This window comes from Mercenaria mercenaria, unplaced genomic scaffold (assembly GCF_021730395.1).
Source record: "Mercenaria mercenaria strain notata unplaced genomic scaffold, MADL_Memer_1 contig_2086, whole genome shotgun sequence".
Taxonomy (NCBI): Eukaryota; Metazoa; Mollusca; class Bivalvia; order Venerida; family Veneridae; genus Mercenaria; species Mercenaria mercenaria.
This window is the reverse complement of record NW_026460121.1, coordinates 10,823-32,226: the sequence shown is the minus strand read 5'-3', so window position 1 is coordinate 32,226 and position 21,404 is coordinate 10,823. Positions and strand designations below refer to the sequence as shown.

General features: G+C 31.3%; 1 protein-coding gene across 1 annotated transcript; it reads right to left on the bottom strand.

Moving 5' to 3' along the window:
- Positions 1-310: 310 nt before the first annotated feature.
- LOC128552153 (putative nuclease HARBI1) lies at positions 311-5,745 on the bottom strand. Its single transcript, XM_053533171.1, has 7 exons — positions 5,635-5,745; positions 4,256-4,353; positions 3,713-3,842; positions 2,993-3,078; positions 2,617-2,689; positions 2,125-2,306; positions 311-616 (listed from the first exon to the last, which is right to left on the bottom strand). Exons 1-7 carry the CDS (start codon positions 5,743-5,745, stop codon positions 394-396), a joined length of 903 nt encoding a protein of 300 aa, XP_053389146.1. The 3' UTR covers positions 311-393.
- Between the last annotated feature and the right edge of the window lie 15,659 nt (positions 5,746-21,404).

Sequence of the window (21,404 nt, the reverse complement as noted above, 5' to 3'; positions counted from 1 at the left end):
ACTAGTCTAACAGGAAATGCCCCCCTTGGAACAGAAATTATATGCTCACTGTAAGCAAAACAAAAGCTTTACTGTTCTGGCTCAATGTGACCTTGACCTTTGACCTCTGCTGGTCATGATCAACTTCACTATCAACTTTCATGATCCTAGGCCCAAGCGTTCTTGATTTATCATCCGGAAACTGATTGGTCTACATACCAACAGACAGACTGACAGCCATCTGTAAAAAATATACCACTCCTTCGATGGGGGGCACAAAAATCAGCTGTTCTTCTTCAGGAAAAAAATGTCATAAAAAAGCAACAATAAATTCCTTGGTCTACATTATTATTTCGGTAAATGCCAAAAATGATGTTGAAAAAACACATTTACAGCAAATCCAAATAAATGATTTCATTGAAATAATCGGACCAGCCGTGACCTTTTCTCCGAGCCAGACCTTGATGGTGGCAGCTGGCATACAGAAATATCATCACTGGTGTCACTTTCTGCCAAATCTTCATTCAGTGGTATCTGTCTATCAATACAGAAGTTGTGAAGCCTCACACAAGCTTCTGCGACTTTGCAGCACTTGCTTGGTTTCAACATCAGACATCCACCAGACTTGTGTAAACACCTGAAAAAGTTAACAATGATTTATTCATGGAATAGGAAGGTAGAAAATTTTGGAGAAAGTCATTCAAATGTTATACAGTACTAAGCTATAGTTTTACTGATTTTTTTCAATCTCTGTGGCAAAACAAGTTCTCACCTAGAGATAGCTAACTTACAATGTAAAGTTATCACTCTCAACACTAACTCACAGTAGTGTTAATCAATGGGCTATAGATATATTTGTTTTACTTCTGTGTATTAATGAAACCAACATAGTTGTCAAGTTTGAATATAATCGATTCACAGGTTAGAGATCGAGTCCTGGAAACATGATAATATCAGAGATCACTATTACTATATTACAGACTTATGCTTACTGGAACAGAATAGTAGGAAAGCACTTGTATGTCAAACAAAACTAGAGCTATCACTAAAGGAGATGAGAATGTACCCCCAAGCCCCCCCCCCCCCCCACCTCATTATTATGTGGACTGTATGTATACAATATAGTAACAAAAAGCAAGTGCCATAACTAATAACTATGCAGAATATTTATCTAAAAGATCAAAACATGCCCCATGCACAACTAGAGTTGGTAATGATCACTTGTGTGAAATTTCATTAAATTGTGTGCAAGGGTTCGAAAGATTAGGCGCGCATAAGATTGCATATGCAGACTGTATGTACATGGTATGTTAACAAAAACAAAGTGCCATAACACTGCAATTTTTGTTCTTGAAAGAACCTAACATGCCCCATGCGCAAGTACTGTTGTTACTTATCACTTGTGTGAAGTTTCATTAAATTATGTTAATGGGGATGAGGAGAGATGGTGCGCACAAGACAGTGTCTATGTATATAGTATAGTAACAAAAACCAAAATCCCATAACTCTGCATTTTTTCCGGGAAGAACCTAACATGCCCCATGCACAACTACTGTTGTTACTGATCACTTGTGCGAAGTTTCATTAAATTATGTTAATGGGGATGAGGAGAGATGGTGCGCACAAGATTGTGTCTATGTATATAGTATAGTAACAAAAACCAAAGTCCCATAACTCTGCATTTTTTTCTGAAAGAACCAAACATACTCCATGCACAAATACTGTTGTTATTTGTCACTTGTATGAAGTTTCATTAAATTGTGTCAAGGGGATGAGGAGAGATGGTGCGCACAAGATTGTGTCTACGGACAGACAGACAACCTGAAACCAGTATACACCCCCTTACAACTTTGTTGTTGGGAGCGGGGGTACAATTACTCATATGTACAAATAACATAAGCTTTTTATTTTCTGAAAATTAATATACAATTATTTTAGGAAGTCATATCTTACTACAGTAATATTACATTAAAGGTCAAATCTTTGCAGAAAAGGGTTCAAGGTTTCTTTCTTTAACACTTATCATGATGTTATTGCACTATGCTGACAAGGTTAAGAATATAAACAAGAAGCTGCCGAAATTACTTATGTTTCAACCATTTATATGCTATGAACTTACTAGGTATTTACATGTATATATATTACCTGAATCTGGATTTAAGAACCCCAAAAGCCTTCTCTACAACAGAACGGCCAGAACTGTGATGATTGTTAAAGTTTACTTCAGCGACTGATGAAGGATTTAAGATTGGTGTCATAAGATAACTCCTGAGTGGATAACCACTGTCTCCAAGGAGATATCCTAAATCAGCAGACTCCAAAACATCCTGGAAAGTACACACATGAAATTAATAATCCTTCTTCTTATAAGCGTGCCAGAGAAAGTTCTACATCTGACTTAATGCCTCTGTTATATAACAAAAATGAAATACTAAATATATTGATGTGTTATGTATATTTTAGAAATGAAAGTATAATTGACACACCAGGCAAAAAGCAGACTGTTACACACAATGGACCAACTTATCTGTTTGTGGAAATGTCCTGCCTGGTACAACAATCTTGTGGAGAATTGCAATACTGCTTATTATAACCATACAAAAAGGTATGATTTGCAATGAATGCCTTTGAAAATACCTTCAATCCACAATTGTTGAAGATGAAAGAATCATGTTGAGATCCAGGCCACCTTGCAACAATATCCAGAAATCTGAAAATTATACATGTAACTGGGTTGGTAATCAAGCACATTTAACTTAATATACCATGAAATGGTAGTAATATGTCTAACAAATAAATATAGACTAGTCAACCAATCAACTAGAGCATTTAATAAAGGGAAATTGTTTAAACTTAAAAGACAGTATTAATAAATTAAAGCATCTTTAACTTAACAATACATTGTAAAAAGTGGAAAATGTGTAACCAACAATCAACACAGGATGGTTTTAAACATTTGATTACTGGAATGAAATTAAATGAAATGTAAACGAAACAAATATAATACACATACCTCATATTACTGTCAACAACAGCTTGCATATTTATGGCATGAAACCCCTTCCTACAAACATATGCTGCCTCATTTTCTGCTGGGGCCTGTGTTGGCAAGAAAAAGAAATGCCTTTAATATACATAATGTGGTACAATATTAAATATTATAATTCAATCCTCTTGATGATGGAGTCAAATATTTCCAGTTTTGATACCATTGCATATGAATATCAGCCTGTAAATCCATGCAGTTACATTTCAAAAGTATGTTAATACTTTTGAATATTTTCACGAATTGTATTAATAAATAATCATTAATTTACAGAATATTATTCCTATTTTGTGGGACTCACAAAGGACAAGACAAGTCCTTACTTTTTTGTGAAAATTCTTCCAGAGAGTCTGTCAAATGTACTGATACTAGTAACTGATATACCAGTCCACTATGCAATCAGATCAAGATCTTAACTGATTGCTAAAAATATGATTCAAAACTTTTAATTTAATTGCCACTCCCCTGAAATTGATCAGTTCATTGTAAAAATTCAGCAGGGTCAGTGGAGTTTTGTTCTAAAATGCTAGCGCAAGTATAAATTCACACACACACCACGCACACAAACACACACATAATTAGGACATTTTTTCAATAAAATATACGAAAACCAATTCATTCTGTCAATCAATAAAATTAAAAATTAAGTGCTGAAAAAATTGTTCAATAAAATTGACTGAATGATACCTGTATAGGAATAAGCGTTCCGTCAATTGCTCCTATGACATTTGGCAACCCGCATTTGTTGTAGAAACTGTACTTTGTACAATTCAGGCTTTCCAAGGGAAATCTACAAAACAAAAAAAAAACGTACAATTACCTATACAAGTTTATCAGCTTCAAAATGTTGTCATGTTAATTTCTACAAACAATTGTTTGTTATTGTTATACAACAGCCTAGCTCTTTACCAAAACTAGTATAACCTTGAACTGTGCTTGCTGAAATATCTCATTATGTTGACATAATTTCATGTAAAATTCAGTTGAAATCAGTCACAAGGTTTAGAAAAGGTTGTGTTGTAACACAAATTTAGACAGCCACTGATAAACTGCTCAGCATCTAAATGTCCAAGTAAGTGGGCAGACACAAGCAAAACACATCTGTACAGTCTGATCATGATCTGCAACATGAAACTCCCTATGAATTGTAAATGCTGCTGCCTAAATTGAAAGATGAGAAGGTTTAATACCTATGTGTCTAATTTGTCATTAATAGCTGTGACAACTGACTCGATTGCATGGCAGACACTACTCCTGCTTACACCATGAAGGTCTGCTACCTCCGAGTAGAAGCTACCTTTAGCCAGGTATCTCAGTGTAACAAGAACCTGAAATATAAATTATTTTGCAATCATGTATATGACACTGGCAAGAGTAAATAACGGCATTACAACATAATTTACAGAGCTGCATATGTATATACTGCCTCTAGAGCATAGTGGTAAAGTGTATGCCTTGAATGTTGGAGGTCTGGGGTTCGATCCCCGGCTATGTCATACCAAAGGCGTGAAAAAAGGTACTGGTAGCTACCTTGCTCGGCACTCAGCAATGAAAGGGTTACTACAGGAGGTAAAATAAGCACAGATAAGTACCTGTTACTGGATACCAGGTTTGTTGCACAAGAGCTTTGTAGCTTGTGTTGCATTCTACTGTATGGGATGATAAAAAAGCCTGCAGCAGTGTGTATATAATGTATATAATCTGTCTATGATATCGGTTGTCCGATTAGCTCAGTTGGTAGAGCATCTGACTTGCAAGCAGAAGGTCGCAGGTTCGAGTCCTGTATCGGGCTGCACATTTTTCCGCTCCTATTACATGTCTATGATATCCGACTAGCTCAGTTGGTAGACACACACCACAAGATGCATGCGCGCAGTCTTGTCAGATCACAGGAGCCTGAAATTCTATCTATAATGCTCCAAAATGGCTAAATATAAAAATGACCCCTCCTATATAGATAGAATTTCAGGCTCCTGTGGTCAGATGCAATGCTGTTCGCAAACTGTCTCAAGTTGAACACTAACAGCATGGATTCTGACCAGACTGTGCAGATCCATTACAGTCACAAAAGCACTTAGCTGGTTTTCTCATGGCACGGCTCATATTTTAGTGCTCTCAGTAGTCAATTAAAAAGGCTCAGAGCTTACAGTATGTTATACTGTATTAATTTATTAATTGTCTTGACGACATAAATCAGACTTATATTATCTTATCTTATGGTAAATGCCAGTCTGTGTGAAAACGGTCTGCCTTGCAGGTTGATAGACAATTCCTCTGCCTTTTCCATAAAAGTGACTGTCTTCTTAGTAGAACTATGTGGTTACAGCGAAAGTAACAAAACACCTGTGCTTTTTAAGGAGTTAACATTTTATTCATTAGCTCAGGTACATTGATATAGATGTAGGGTCCATTATAGATCCTAAACAAACATTGAAAACATTACTCTGTGCTTTCAATGTTTGTTATATTTTTCAAGGTCAAGGCCATGATTTATACAGTAGGGTTACAGGTAGATGGTTACAGGCGCAAAGAAAATGTAAGAAGCGCAAAGGATAATAATTTGGTAAAGTGAGCGGAACCGCAGTAATCAAAATTAAAGGAGGGCTCACCTGAATTTCTGCACTTATTGAACACGATCTCCGTGTAGGTTTCATCAAGTCGTCCGCGAGTAGCCCTATCAAAGCTTCGATCGACACTCTGTCTAACCGGTATCTAGACATCACCTCAAAATCTCTTAACTGATCCAATCCTATCCTTTCACGGAACAGTCTATCAAATTCTCCTTCCTTGGCAATTGTACAAATGCAACAATGCGGCCATATTGAATACAATAGACTGACGTCGCTAAGACGTCTACGACGGCACGTATGTTGTCGTAAGTCTGTGACATTTTCTACGACGTCGTAGACCACGACAAACGTTGATAAAACGGTACCGAACTGTCTGCGACACCTCTAAGACAAAAACATGCCTGCGACATGTCGTAGAACGTTGATAAAACGGCCCCCAGGTTCTTGATCGAAAAACTAGAATCAACAATCGATAAAATAGGGTTTTCGAACGTAAAACCAAGTTTTTCGAATACGTACCCATATTTTCGAGCGAAACGTAAGATATCGGGCGTTTACCATAGTTTACGCCCGTGAACCCAGGCTTAAAGGCCAGTCTGGTGTGAGCCCTACACCCAAATTGTAGGAGGAGCTTCCTAAAAATACATGCATGTGAGTGAGGTCAAGAAACGGTATCTCTGTCCCATCCAGGTGAATCAGCTGACTGACCCTGATAAAAGATATTAGTAGAGTATTTGATCTCTGTTGAATCTCAGCTTCACATGTCATGTAGAGGAAGTACTCATAATTTACTGCTAGAATTTAGTTGATTGAAGAGAAATGGAAGATACATAAGTAAATTGTGTTACTGCAAAACTCATTGTGTAACAGTTGAATTCTAAACAGGGACTATTAAATCATCTACACTTTTTAGTTTTAGTTTACAAAGAATCACTTTCAGGATTTTCTAAAGTGAAATATATTATGGATTCAATTGGTACATATTATTTGATTTAACTTCATCACATTTTGTGATTTGAAGTGTTTAAATGGTCTTTGATCTGGACTTGTGAAATGTAGAATAATACAACACAGTAAACAATAGTAGGAATTACAGTAACAAATTTGAACTTACTTATCAAAAACAACAACAACAAAAAAAAAAAATAGTAGCATACATATTTATATGATTTTTTTTATTGACAGATTAATAAATAAGTGTCATTAATCCTTTTTATACGCCCGTTTGAAAAACGGGACGTATTATGGGAACGCCCCTGACGGGCGGGCGGCGTCCACAGACTTTGTCCGGAGCATATCTTCTACATGCATAAAAGGGATTTTGATGAAACTTGGCACAGTTGTTCACCATCATGAGACGGAGTGTCATGCGCAAAAACCAGGTCCCTAGGTCTAAGGTCAAGGTCACACTTAGAGGTCAAAGGTCAAATTCAAGAATGACTTTGTCCGGAGCATATCTTCTTCATGCATGGAGGGATTTTGATGAAAGTTGGCACAATTGTTCATCATCATGAGACGGAGTGTCATGCGCAAGAACCAAGTCCCTAGGTCTAAGGTCAAGGTCACACTTAGAGGTCAAAGGATACAAGAAAGAAAACTTTGTCCGGACCATATCTTCTTCATGCATGGAGGGATTTTGATATAACTTGGCACAAATGTTCACCACCACGAGGCGGAGTGTCATGCACAAGAACCAGGTCCCTAGGTCTAAGGTCAAGGTCACACTTAGAGGTCAAAGGATACAAGAATGAAAACCTTGTCCGGAGCATTTCTTCTTCATGCATAGAGTGATTTTGATATAACTTTGCACAAATGTTCACCACTTCGAGACGGAGTGTCATGCGCAAGAACCAGGTCCCTAGGTCAAAGGTCAAGGTCACACTTAGAGGCCAAAGGTCAGATACAAGAATTACTTTGTCCGAAGCACTTCTTCTTCATGCATGGAGGGATTTTGATGTAACTTGGCACAATTATACACCATCATGAGAGGAAGTGTCATGCACAGTTCCTTTCTTTAGAATTACTTCCCTTTGTTGTTACTATAAATAGCTTATATTGTAACTTCTTCATTACTAGTCGTAGGGAAAAATCGAGACCACTTTTCTGTAGTACAACATGCATGCTACATCTAATTTTGAGGTGTATTTTGACCAATCTCTACCTGGTGAAGACTTTTTTTTTTTTTTTTTTAAGATTAACTTCCCTTAGTTATTACTATACATAACTTATATTGTAACTTTTTTATAATTGACCATAGGGAAAAACCAAGACCACTTTTCTGTGGTACAACATAGATGTAACTTTCAAATTTTAGGTGTATTTTAAGGTCTTTCTACCTGGTAAGGAATTTTTTTTTGTGGACTTAGGAAAACAAAAGACTTACAATGATTACTAAACAACCACAAAATTAAAATTCATTTGCAATACAGCAGCTAGAGTAAAGAAATTTGCTGTGACGGGCGTATATTGTGACATTCTGGCACTCTTGTTTAAATTAATTTATAATTACCATCGACTATCTAGAACTGCAAGCTTGTCAGTAAAGTAGCCAGTGTGATAAATCACTATTGAGAACAACTAGTGCCTTGTTACCTGACATGACCTGTGTGTTTACATTTTCCTGCTGACTGCTCTGCTTTATCACATGACCAATGTCAGAGTTCAGATTTCAAATTTCAACTGTCAAATTTTCAAATTCTTCTTATTTTGCAAGCAAAATAACTCCTATGAGATATTTTTGTATACCTTTCATTTAATATCATTAAAAAGTTTAGAACTTAGAGAATTGATGAGGCAAAATATATTTAATAATTTTCATTCTTATTTGAGTTATTTAGAAAAAAACTATAAAAAACTGAAGGATGTCTGAATGGTTTTTGAATTTGCAATAATTGACATTTTGTGGGTGGAGCCATTCCTTTTATACTGAGCCCTGGGGCTTAAACTAGTTTTTTTTTTCAACTGAATTATGAATTTCGGTCGTTAATCTAAGTTCACGAGTGTGAACCTATGTTTACGGGCGTAATCCAGGGCTCACGAGTGTAAACCATAGTTTACGAACGTGAACATATGTTAACGATCGAGAACTTAAGTTTCCGACCGTGAAAATGGGTTTACGGCCGTAAACATAGGTTCACGCTCGTGAACATAGGATTACGACATCATAGTTTTGTTCGAGAAACCAATTTTACTGAACGTAAACCTAGGTTCACGTTCATAAACTATGGTTCATCTTGTAAACCAAAGTTCATGGTCGTAAACATAGGTTCACGCCCGTAAACAGTGGTTCGCGGCAATCCAATATTCCAATAATTACATTTTTGGTCGATAAACTAGGATTATCGAATACTAACATATATTTCCGAGCGAAAACATAGGACAACCGGCGTAAACCATAGTTTACGCTCTTGAACCCATGTTTACGTTCGATAAACTAGCTTTCTCGATTGAACTTTAACTTGGGTTTACAAACGTGGACCTATGTTTACGAGTGTGAACTATGGTTTACGACGTTATCCTTTGTTTTCGCTCGAAAGAATAGGTTTACATGCTTTTAAGTTTGAAAAACCTAGTTTATCCATCGTTAATCCTAGTTTTTCAGCTGTGAACCTGGGTTCATGTAATTATCGGACGATTTCCATATATGTCACGTCTGTAAACTATGGTTCAAGATCATAGACATAGGCTCACGTTCGTATACAGGGGTTCAAGATTCGTAAACGCAGGTTCACATCCGACATTCATGGTTGATTTTTTAATCCTAATATATCGACCGTAAACCAAAGTTTACATTTAATAAACTACGTTTCTCGAATGAACTATGAACTTCGTTCATTATCCTATGTGGTTTGATTGGATTACGTTCTCGGAACCTGACTTTTTTGTAAGATATTAATTTGTGTGGTTTCAGATTCCCAAGTGAGCATTATGTGCCGCTTGTCTCACTAATTATGTTATCCCCAAATGAAGCAAACACAATGTATTTTTTTCACCATCTGCAGTCTGTAATATCCTTACACTACCTTCGAAAGTTAATCAAGATGGTTCATCACATCAATACCCTATGCTCGCCTTAGTTTGATATGATAGATAATGTCTTTATTTGTAATAAGCCATTTATGGCCCATGCACAAAGCATCAATAATCATATCAAATAAAACACAATGATAATATGACAGGTCACATCATGTAAATAAGACTAACATTACACAAGTAAGCAAACATGGGAGAGACAAATTTCAAACATACTTGTAAACTAACATATAAGCATAAACAGTAAAAATAATCGTCAGTGTATCGTTTAATAACCATTGTTAACAGTAGTAAAGTAATTGTTTGTTTTGAGCCAATCTGACCCAATTTAACCTTTAATCCTTGGTCCAAACCAACTAATGCCGGACAATTTAAAATCCACAGGTTTAAACCCAGTAAAAACCGACTAAAAAGTTTTAAACACATATAATATAATGAGTTTACAGAATAAAATATATTGTTTGAAAGAAAGAAGATTTAAAGAAGATTTACTGATAATATAAATCCCCATTATGTTACAGCAAAAAACGGGAAAAGAATGATAATGGCCACCTGTTCGTCTTGTGGAAAAATGAAATCAAAGTTTGTTAAAAGTAATTATTATTTAAGTAACAAATCCAATATATATCAGGTCTATAAAAAATTGAATTTTTAAATAATTTTAAAAAACAGTAAGCAATTTATTTTACAGATGTTAGCAAATATTAAAAAACAACAAAAAATAAAAGTGAAGCTATGAAAAAAGTAAGAGCTGTAAGAGAACAAGTAATTAAAGAACAAACAAGAAAACCTATAGAAAAAGATAAACAGGAAAGAATGTTTCAACAACAAATCGAATTTCAAAAAAAATACATGGAAAATAATAAATAATTTAAAGAATTAAAGTTATCTAAAAGTAATCTAAAAGTAATCTAAAGTAAGAGTTGTTTCGATTTTATTTATTTTCAAAATCTTTTAAATTTATTAAATTTATTAAACTACTATAACTTACATTATCTTGCATTATCTCACGTTATCTTACATTATCTTTTTTTACAAAATTTGAATTACAAAACATAAAACATAAAAAAGATAATGTAAGATAATGTAAGATAAATTAACTTTATTAAACTTTTAAACTTTATGTATCTCTTTTAATTTTAACTTAATTTTAATTTTAATTTTAAAAAACTAAACCTAATTACATAATCAATCTATAGAACATGTCTTTAGTATTTTGAAGTATATTTGAAGTTTACAAAGTTTATACAAAGTTAATTCTTAACTTATTTTATAATTAATTTATATGTCTGTAACTTAAATTTTCTATTAAATTATATTTCTTCTTTTCATCTTTTTCTTTTATTCTTTTAATTATTTTTTTTTATCTTTTTCTTTGTTTCATCTAATTCTTCTTCTAATTCTTCTAGTCTTTTTAATTTTTTCTTAAAGATTTTTAATTCTTGTAATTCTTTTGTTTTATTATTTAATTCTTTTGTTATTTTTATATCTAAATTTTCAATATATATCTCTGACATTTTTAAAGTTATATAAATTTATATTTTTTATTTAGATTTTTTATTTTGAACTTTCAGGTTTTGACTTTAAAATAGAATTTAGATTAATAGATTAATAGAATAAAAATACCAGGATTTTTAACTTAATTTTAATTTTACTTTAACCTTTTATTTATTTATTTATCAGTAATTCATTTCAAAATTTATTAAAATTTATTCTCACTTAATTCCATGGTTACTCCATAATTTATCCTCACTTAATTCCCTATTTACTCAATAGTTAATTTATAATTAATCAGTAATTCATTTCAGAATTTATTAAAATTAATACAAAATTTATTCATAATTGTTCCCTATTTACTCCATAGTTACTCCATAGTTACTCCATAATTACTCCATAATTTATTCTCACTTATGTCCCTATTTACTCAATAGTTAATTTATATTTTATCAAGAGTTCATTTCGTTACAAAAAAAATAACTTTTAAAAATTATTTTAAATTATTTTAAAATAACTTAAATTTCATAACCACAAACACACAATCAATCTATAGAATATGTCTTTAGTAATTCAAAGTTTATAAAACTAACTTCAAAAGTTTATTAAAATTTATTATCATTTAATTCAAACTTAATTCCTAATTATCTATAGTAAAGTGTTGAACCGATTTTATTTATTTTCAAATCTTTTAAAGTTAACTCTATAGTTAATTAATAATTCATTCAAACTTAATTCATAATTCATTCATAGTTCATCCAGTCATTCTTTTAAAAATAATTTAAGAATAATTTAAAACATTTTTTAAAACATTCTTTTAAAAATAATTTAAAAAATACAAAACCAAATATACAATCAATCTATAGAATATAACTTTAGTGACTCGAAGTTTATTAAAAGTTTATCAAGAGTTAATCCGAACTTAATCCAAACTTAACTTCATAATTAATCCAAAGTTTATCAAAAGTTTATCCAAACTTAACTTCATAATTAATCCAAAGTTAATCCAAACTTAATCCAAACTTAACTTCATAATTAATCCAAAGTTTAACTTTAAACTTAACTTTCAACTTAAATCAAAACTTAACTTCATACAAAAACTAAATTACAATAACTTTTAGATAACTTTTAGATAACTTTTAATATTCTAAAGTAAAGTGTTTGGTGATTCTTATTCTTTAAAATATTTAAAAGATAACTTAAAAGATAAACTTTAATAATTTAACAAAATTTAAAAGAATAATTTAAAAGATAAATTTAAAAATACAAAACCAAATACACGATCTATCTATAGAATATAACCTTTATGTTTTTAATTACTTTTTAATTTTATAAAACTAACTTTAGAGTTTATCCAAAGTTTATCCAAAGTTTATCCAGAGTTTATCCAGAGTTAATTTATAATTCATTCATAATTCATTCATAATTTATTCATAGTTCATTCATAGTTCATTCATAGTTCACACAAAACTTATTTAATTCTTACTTTAAAGTTAATTCATAATTATTAAAAATTATCTATAGTAAAGTGCTGGGCGATTTTATTTATTTTAAAAAATAATTTAAAAATAATTTAAGAATAATTTAAAAAATACAAACCAACACATACTTATTTCTCTATAGAAAATAACCTTTATGTCTTTTGTTAATTTAATTTAATCTTTAGTTAATCTTTAGTTAATTTAATTTATTCTTAATTTATTCTTAATTTTATAAAACTATCTTCAGAGTTCATTTAAAGTTATTTAAAAGTCATTTAAGAGTTTCTTAAAAATTATTTAAAAGTTATTTAAAAGTTTATTAAAAATATCTATAGTAAAATGTTGGTCCGGTTCTTCTTCTTTAAAATATTATTTAAAATATTATTTAAAAGGTAATTTAAAATATTATTTAAAATATTATTTAAAAGGTAATTTAAAATATTATTTAACAAAACTTTTAAAATACAAAACCAAACTACAACACAATCTATAGAATATAACTTTATATCTTTAATTAATCTTTAGTTAATCTTACTTAATCTTTAGTTACTTTTTAATTACATTTTAATTTAATAAAACTAACTTTAGAATTAGTTAAAAGTTTATCCAAAGTTTATCCAGAGTTCATTTAAAATTCATTTGAAATTCATTGAAAGTTAATTAAGAGTTCACACTATTTTAAAGAATAAGAATCGCCAAACACTTTACTTTAGAAAATTAAAAGTTAAAGGTTAAAAGTTAAAATAAAAGTTATTGTAATTTAGTTTTTGTATGAAGTTAAGTTTTGATTTAAGTTTAAAGTTAAGTTTAAAGTTAAACTTTGGATTAATTATGAAGTTAAGTTTGGATTAACTTTGGATTAATTATGAAGTTAAGTTCGGATAAACTTTTGATAAACTTTGGATTAATTATGAAGTTAAGTTTGGATTAAGTTTGGATTAACTCTTGATAAACTTTTAATAAACTTCGAGTCACTAAAGTTATATTCTACAGATTGATTGTGTATTTGGTTTTGTAATTTTTAAATTATTTTTAAAAGAATGTTTTAAAGAATGTTTTAAATTATTTTTAAATTATTTTTAAAAGAATGACTGGATGAACTATGAATGAATTATGAATTAAGTTTGAATGAATTATTAATTAACTATAGAGTTAACTTTAAAAGATTTGAAAATAAATAAAATCGGTTCAACACTTTACTATAGATAATTAGGAATTAAGTTTGAATTAAATGATAATAAATTTTAATAAACTTTTGAAGTTAGTTTTATAAACTTTGAATTACTAAAGACATATTCTATAGATTGATTGTGTGTTTGTGGTTATGAAATTTAAGTTATTTTAAAATAATTTAAAATAATTTTTAAAAGTTATTTTTTTTTGTAACGAAATGAACTCTTGATAAAATATAAATTAACTATTGAGTAAATAGGGAAATAAGTGAGGATAAATTATGGAGTAATTATGGAGTAACTATGGAGTAACTATGGAGTAAATAGGGAATAATTATGAATAAATTTTGTATAAATTTTAATAAATTCTGAAATGAATTACTGATAGATAAATAAATAAATAAAAGGTTAAAGTAAAATTAAAATTAAGTTAAAAATCCTGGTATTTTTATTCTATTAATCTATTAATCTAAATTCTATTTTAAAGTCAAAATCTGAAAGTTCAAAATAAAAAACTAAATAAAAAATATAAATTTATATAACTTTAAAATGTCAGAGGTATATATTGAAAATTTAGATATAAAAATAACAATTAAATAATAAAACAAAAGAATTACAAGAATTAAAATTCTTTTTAGAAAAAAATAAAAAGACTAGAAGAATTAGAAGAAGAATTAGATGAAACAAAGAAAAAGATAAAAAGAAGAAATATAATTTAATAGAAAATTTAAGTTACAGACATATAAATTAATTATAAAATAAGTTAAGAATTAACTTTGTGTAAACTTCAAATAAACTTCAAAATACTAAAGACATATTCTATAGATTGATTATGTAATTAGGTTTAGTTTTTTTAAAATTAAAATTAAGCTAAAATTAAAAGAGATACATAAAGTTTAAAAGTTTAATAAAGTTAAATTATCTTACATTATCTTACATTATCTTTTTTATGTTTTATGTTTTGTAATTCAAATTTTGTAAAAAAGATAATGTAAGATAACGTGTGATAATGCAAGATAATGTAAGTTATAGTAGTTTAATAAATTTAATAAATTTAAAAGATTTTGAAAATAAATAAAATCGAAACAACACTTACTTTAGATTACTTTTAGATTACTTTTAGATAACTTTAATTCTTTAAATTATTTATTATTTTCCATGTATTTTTTTTTTTGAAATTCCATTTGTTGTTGAAACGTTCTTTCCTGTTTATCTTTTTCTATAGCTTTTCTTGTTTGTTATTTAATTACTTGTTCTCTTACAGCTTTTACTTTTTTCATAGCTTCACTTTTATTTTTTTGTTGTTTTTTAATATTTGCTAACATCTGTAAGATAAATTGCTTACTGTTTTTTAAAATTATTTAAAAATTCAGTTTTTTATAAACCTGATATATATTGGATTTGTTACTTAAATAATATATACTTTTAACAAATTTTGATTTCATTTTTCCACAAGACGAACAGGTGGCCATTATCATTCTTTTCTCGTTTTTTGCTGTAACATAATGGGGATTTATATTATCAGTAAATCTTCTTTAAATCTTCTTTCTTTCAAACAATATATTTTATTCTGTAAACTCATTATATTATATGTGTTTAAAACTTTTTAGTCGGTTTTTACTGGGTTTAAACCTGTGGATTTTAAATTGTCCGGCATTAGTTGGTTCGGACCAAGGATTAAAGGTTAAATGGGGTCAGATTGGCTCAAAACAAACAATTACTTTACTACTGTTAACATATCATCTGTTTCAGCCTTAGAACAGTTAAATATTAGAAAATAGTTTTCTTCTTTCAAAAGCCTTAAAAACGTATGTTGATAATTTTTTTATTTCGCTTTCATTTGTAGAATTTATCAGCTCTGTGAAATTAAAATAATTTGGCATACGCCAGTAATATCTCTTGATATATAGTTTCCTTAAGTCTACATAAAGTGAACATTCTATAACAAAGTGGTATTCATCTTCTAATGTATTGCATATTTTGCATTTCCTTTCATCAAACGGTACACTCTGAGGTTTTTTCCATCTGCCACATTCTACTTCGAGTCTATGAGAGGACATTCTTAACTTTGATAAGGCAATACGGTATTTCAAAACATTTGCGGCATTTAAATATTGTTGAAATCCAAAGGATGCGACAGATCTGTAAAAAAGGGCCCTTGAGGATTCATTTTATCTGTCTTGCCATTCTTGTGTAAAATTATCTGTTAAACGTTGCTTTACAAATGAGAGAAAAATATTTACCTCTCCAACAACTTGATTCAGCCAAACTTCGTAAAAGCCCATTTTTGACAGTAAAAGTTTAATTTTTGTTACCCAGTTTTTTGTGTTTGGATGAGCATCTGCATCAGCAATTAACATGTTATATGCGACTTTTACATATTTTGTGTCAGGACTAGAACATACTTTCAACCAGTATCTTATTATATTCAGATAACGTCTAAACATATAAGAAATTCTACCAGTCTCTCCATATACAAAATTGTTCTGAGTACAAAGTTTTACACCAAGAATACGTTTACAGAAATTCGTATGTACTCTTTCGACTTTCGAACCTTTATTAAAGCCCCATACCTCAGATGAGTAATTTAAAATTGGTGAAATTAATTTATCAAACAGATCTAACAAATGTTTTGGGGAAAGGGGGGTTAACCTATATATATATACTTATTCAGTTGAAAAATAGCTTTAAGAGCTTGTCCGGAGAGCATGTTATCTGTTTCATTATAAGCTCCTCCGCTTGTGAAAATAACACCCAGATACTTAAACTTACTCACTATATCTAGCTGGTTATTATTGTAGTGGAAATATAAATTTTGGGGAATCCTACCACCTCTTCTAAACACCATTATTTTCGTTTTCTTTGTGTTTACAGACAACTTCCATTTAAAACAATAATCTGCTAAGAGATTAAGTGAACGATGAAGGCCATCAGCTGACTTTGAAAATAATATAATGTTGTCTGCATATAACAGTAAACACAACTTTGCTGTTCCTATATCAATGCCTTCTACTCCTTTTAAAACAAAAGTTTCCTCTATATCATTTAGGTACATGCTAAAAAGAAAGGGAGATAAACACTCCCCTTGTCTAACCCCTAAGAAACACGAGAAGCTATCACTTACTGTATTCATTAATTTAACTCTTGATTTCACACATTCGTACATTGACTTAATAACATCTAAAATCTTTCCTCTTACACCATATTTGATTAATTTATACCATAAAATATCCCTGACGACAAAATCAAAAGCTTTCGTGAAATCAACAAAAGCGCAATACAAATTTTCATTGTTACATAGACAATGAGAAATAACGGCATTTAAAACAAATATGTTGTCTATAGTACTCATATCCTTACAGAAACCAGCTTGAGCTTCAGTGTGCACACTGTAATTTTCTGCCCAGTTATTTAGCCTATTATTTAAAATTCGTGAAAAAAGTTTTCCTAATACACTTAGTAGGGTAATACCTCTATAATTGTTTGTATCTTTATCATCTCCACTTTTAAAAAGAGGAATAATTAACCCTTCACTCCAGGAATTTGGAAAATAACCTCTTTTCATACAAGTATTAAATAATGTATATAAATATGGAAGCAAATAATCGATACCATATATGAAAAACTCATTCAGCAAAAGATCCGGTCCTCCACTTGAATTTAGCTTTAACTCTTTGACTGACAAAGTGATCTATTCTTTAGAAATTTCAAAATTTAATTCGTCGAACATTACTTGAAATTCGCCCATTACGTATCTCTCGTTAAAATTTAACACATCCTCGTCCGCCTGAAAAAATCTGTCGATTGGGTTATTCATTGCTTTAAAATACCTAGAAAAAATATCTGCTGATAACGTATTTGGATAACTTGGACTTGACATTTTCTTAAGTAATTTCCAGTACAATCTAGCATTGGTTTTCCTAGCATCTAAGATTTGCTCTGTATTCTGTTTGCGATGATTAAACCGTTTTACTCTTATAGTACGTTTAAAATCTGACCTCGCTTTACACAAAAGCTTTCTATTGTTCTCATTTTTATTATTTCTGTAAATATTTAAACATACATAAAAATGTTCTCTTTTACAGACGCATTCTTCATCAAACCATTTCTGATTAGACCTAGTAGTCTGATTACTACTTTTACAATTGATTTTTCTCGAAATAAAGGTGAACAAACCGTGTCCATGACCGATGCAAAATCTGCGACATTTGAGTCGATTTCTGACTTATCGGAGGCCAAATTAAGATTTTGAGAAAGAGTTTTAAGTTGATCCTGAATGTCTTTTTCCTGTAAATTATGTTTGAAAGAATTCAAATGCTTACAGTCCCATTTATACATATAATTGAAGATATTTGCCTCTGCATTATTTTCCAGAGTTTCCGTTTCCGTATTGAACGCCTCTACACTAAATAAAACCGCACAATGGTCTGATAAAATATTTGGTTCGCATATTTCAAATTTTTTAAAGAAAGAAAACAGATGTTCGCTAGCGATTACATAATCAACAACACTAGAGTCTTGTGTGCCTACGAACGTGTACTTGCCCACATTCTTATCTTTATCAACCTTTCCGTTAAGTATACGCAAACCAGACTCCTTACAAAAACCAATCAATAAGTAACGATCCCTTTTGATTGCATATAGCATCTTGTGTAGCCCGTGGCAAAAACATATCTGATACGTAATCGTCCGGCAGAACATTAACGTGTATATCTATAAAATCCAAATCAACAAATTCATCCGCTTTTCCAATTCGGCTATTCATATCCCCTAAAATAATGAAGGAACAACTGTCATTAAAGGCGCTCTGTATTTGTACCATAGTTTCCAGTATTCTGTCATAAATACTTGCATCTACATATGTTTCACGAGAGCTACCTGTAGGAATCATATAACATAGGCACATAAATAAATCATCAAATTTTAGCCAGATAATATCGTCCTTGTCAGAATCATACAGTGAAACGTACTTAGCAATAGAATTTTTAACATAGCACGCTATTCCACCCGAGTTCCTTTTACTATTCCTGTTTTTTTCAGTTCTATGTAAGCAATATAACTCAAATTCATCAACTGCCATATTAAATAAATTATTTGACCAGGTTTCTGTAAAACATATAACGTCATTTTTAGCGAACATCTTTTTCACTTCCTCACTGTCAAGTTTATTTACATTTTTGCTAATCAGACATTGAATATTTAGTAGTGCAAAATTAATTGCTCGTCTCTCCCCGGATTCCTATTCAACATCGTTGGAGCTTTGGAAATTTGCATTCTGTCGGTGATCTTGGGTAAAACCCGTTATACTACTCTGTGACTCTTTATCATTTCTCATGCTCGTGTTGCTCGTGTCGGGACCTCTTGTCGCGGCATTATTACCTGTCCTGTCGATCTGATGGTCACTGTCCGAAAGAGTTCTGTTAAGGCACCCATTTTGCTCGACGTGGTGAAAACCACTAGTTTATTCCGTAGCGTCCAGATTTCGACCGGCTAAACCGATATGGAAAAACCCATAATATCTAAGATTTTGTAAACAACTTTCCCGCACAGATTTCATCCAGTGTTTTGTGGTAGCCAGCCTTTCTGTACTTTCAGTACTTTGATTAAAGTACGTCACAATTATTATGCAATACGTCAAAAGTCATTACGGCGCGCTTAAGGAAAACTAGATGTAACAGGCGAATACTTTGTAGATGTCGTCATGGACGTAGATAGTAATCTTTGATTTCGTAGTAGAATTAAAATGATATTTAAAACTGTTTTCTCTTGCTTTAAATCGTTTTTCGATTGGATGAGTGCTTTTATATCAATTGGGATGCGCCCTCATGATGTAATCGCTTCGCATTTGAACACTGAACGATGCTATTTAACGGCAAATCACTGCATGGATATATTATTTCTTCACTAAATCTGTGTGCACTATTGAGTTAATCGCTTTAGGCTTTTCTAGAAAAGCAACTTATAAATAGATACTTAGAACTGAAATATTCTAATCTACATACTTAAAAATTGATTTTATTTTGCTTACAATTGTTTTAAACTGATACACAGTCTTTAATACGGTTGTCAATTGACACTGCTCCAAAAAAGGTATTTACTTTATGTAAGTGGGGCTTTCTTCCGTAACGTCAACTTTAAATACATTACCAAGAAAATTTATAGTTGGTAGAAGAAACATTTGAAAATGTCAGTTAAGAATTGATGACTCATTGAGTTAGAACTGTGAATTAAAACATAGAACAGCACATTAATGACGAAAATGTAGGTATGTTTTATACTTACTACATGTTACCGAGTGGTTAAGGTCATTGATATTAAACCACTTGCTCCTCACCGATTTTTGTTCGAGCCTCTCTTTGGGCGTAGAATTCTTCATGTGAGGAAGCCATCAAGCTGGCATAGGGAAGGTCGGTCGTTCTATCCAGATGCCCGCGCGTGATAAAATAATGCCCGGTAGTGTACCTGGAGTCTTCCTGAAAAACTGGAAAGTCACCATATGACTTATAATTGTGTCGGTGTCATATTAAACCTAACAACAATAAAATAAAAGTCGACAAGAAAGGCGTCAATGCCATGAAACAAGGTATACACATAGTTGACATTGATCACGGTTGGCCTCTTAAAAAAAAATGCTATACACCAAGCGTTGTGACAAAATGTAAATCCAAACTTACTGGCTGGAGGTTGTTTTTCCATTTATAGTATCAGTAATATTTACCCTATTAATCCCAGTAGCCCCAAATTGTCTCCAGCTAGGTTACTACAAAGGCTTGCTAAACATCAAAGTTAGTCTGAGTATGTTATTCAAAACTTATCTGGTGGGAACTATTTTTATTTACAGCGCATTGGCATTCCCTTCAGCGACCCAAAATACAGATTGCAAAGGTTATCTTCATACCTACATACTTGGTCGAGGTCAAGATTACGACTGAAAATATCATATGTGTACAATTTCATTTACAAGGTTATACTGTCCTGCTTTTGAATTAATCATTTTGAATTTTTTTGTATGCTTTACACATTTAAAAGTATTTCTCTGGACTGTCCAGGAGAACTTTGCTGCAAATATTGTCACACTAACAGTCACTGTCATCAAATGTATTTGCAATATTTTTTTGTAGCGAGACGCTCTGCGATTTCCATGTAATAATGTATTGTATGTGTTGAGCGCAAGTAACCAATCTGCGCTATTTACCAAACGCGCAGCGCATATAACAAATATTTGTACGTTGTTTATATGCGCAACGATTTACCAATCGTTGCGCAAGATAAATTTAACCTGCGCGATTTACAAAATGCGCAGCGCAAATAACATATGTAACTTTATATATCAGAAATTTGCATTTCGTGTTTGATAAATCATGCAGTTGGTCAATTTATTAATAAATATAGATGCCAATGCTGAATATCTTGGTACTTAAATTATGTGTCATAAATTTGTTTCTACATCAGTAATTCACGGCAGTCAGTCACCAGGTTTCAATACCTCCGATCTTATACAAGATGCAATAAAACCCAAACATGCGTGAAGGTGTGATTTCCTCCAGCTTGCACAGGTCGTCCTCTGGTATGTTTTAGGCTATTTTTATAATTTTCTACTTTACCCGAGCACACACTTAGCAAAATATCG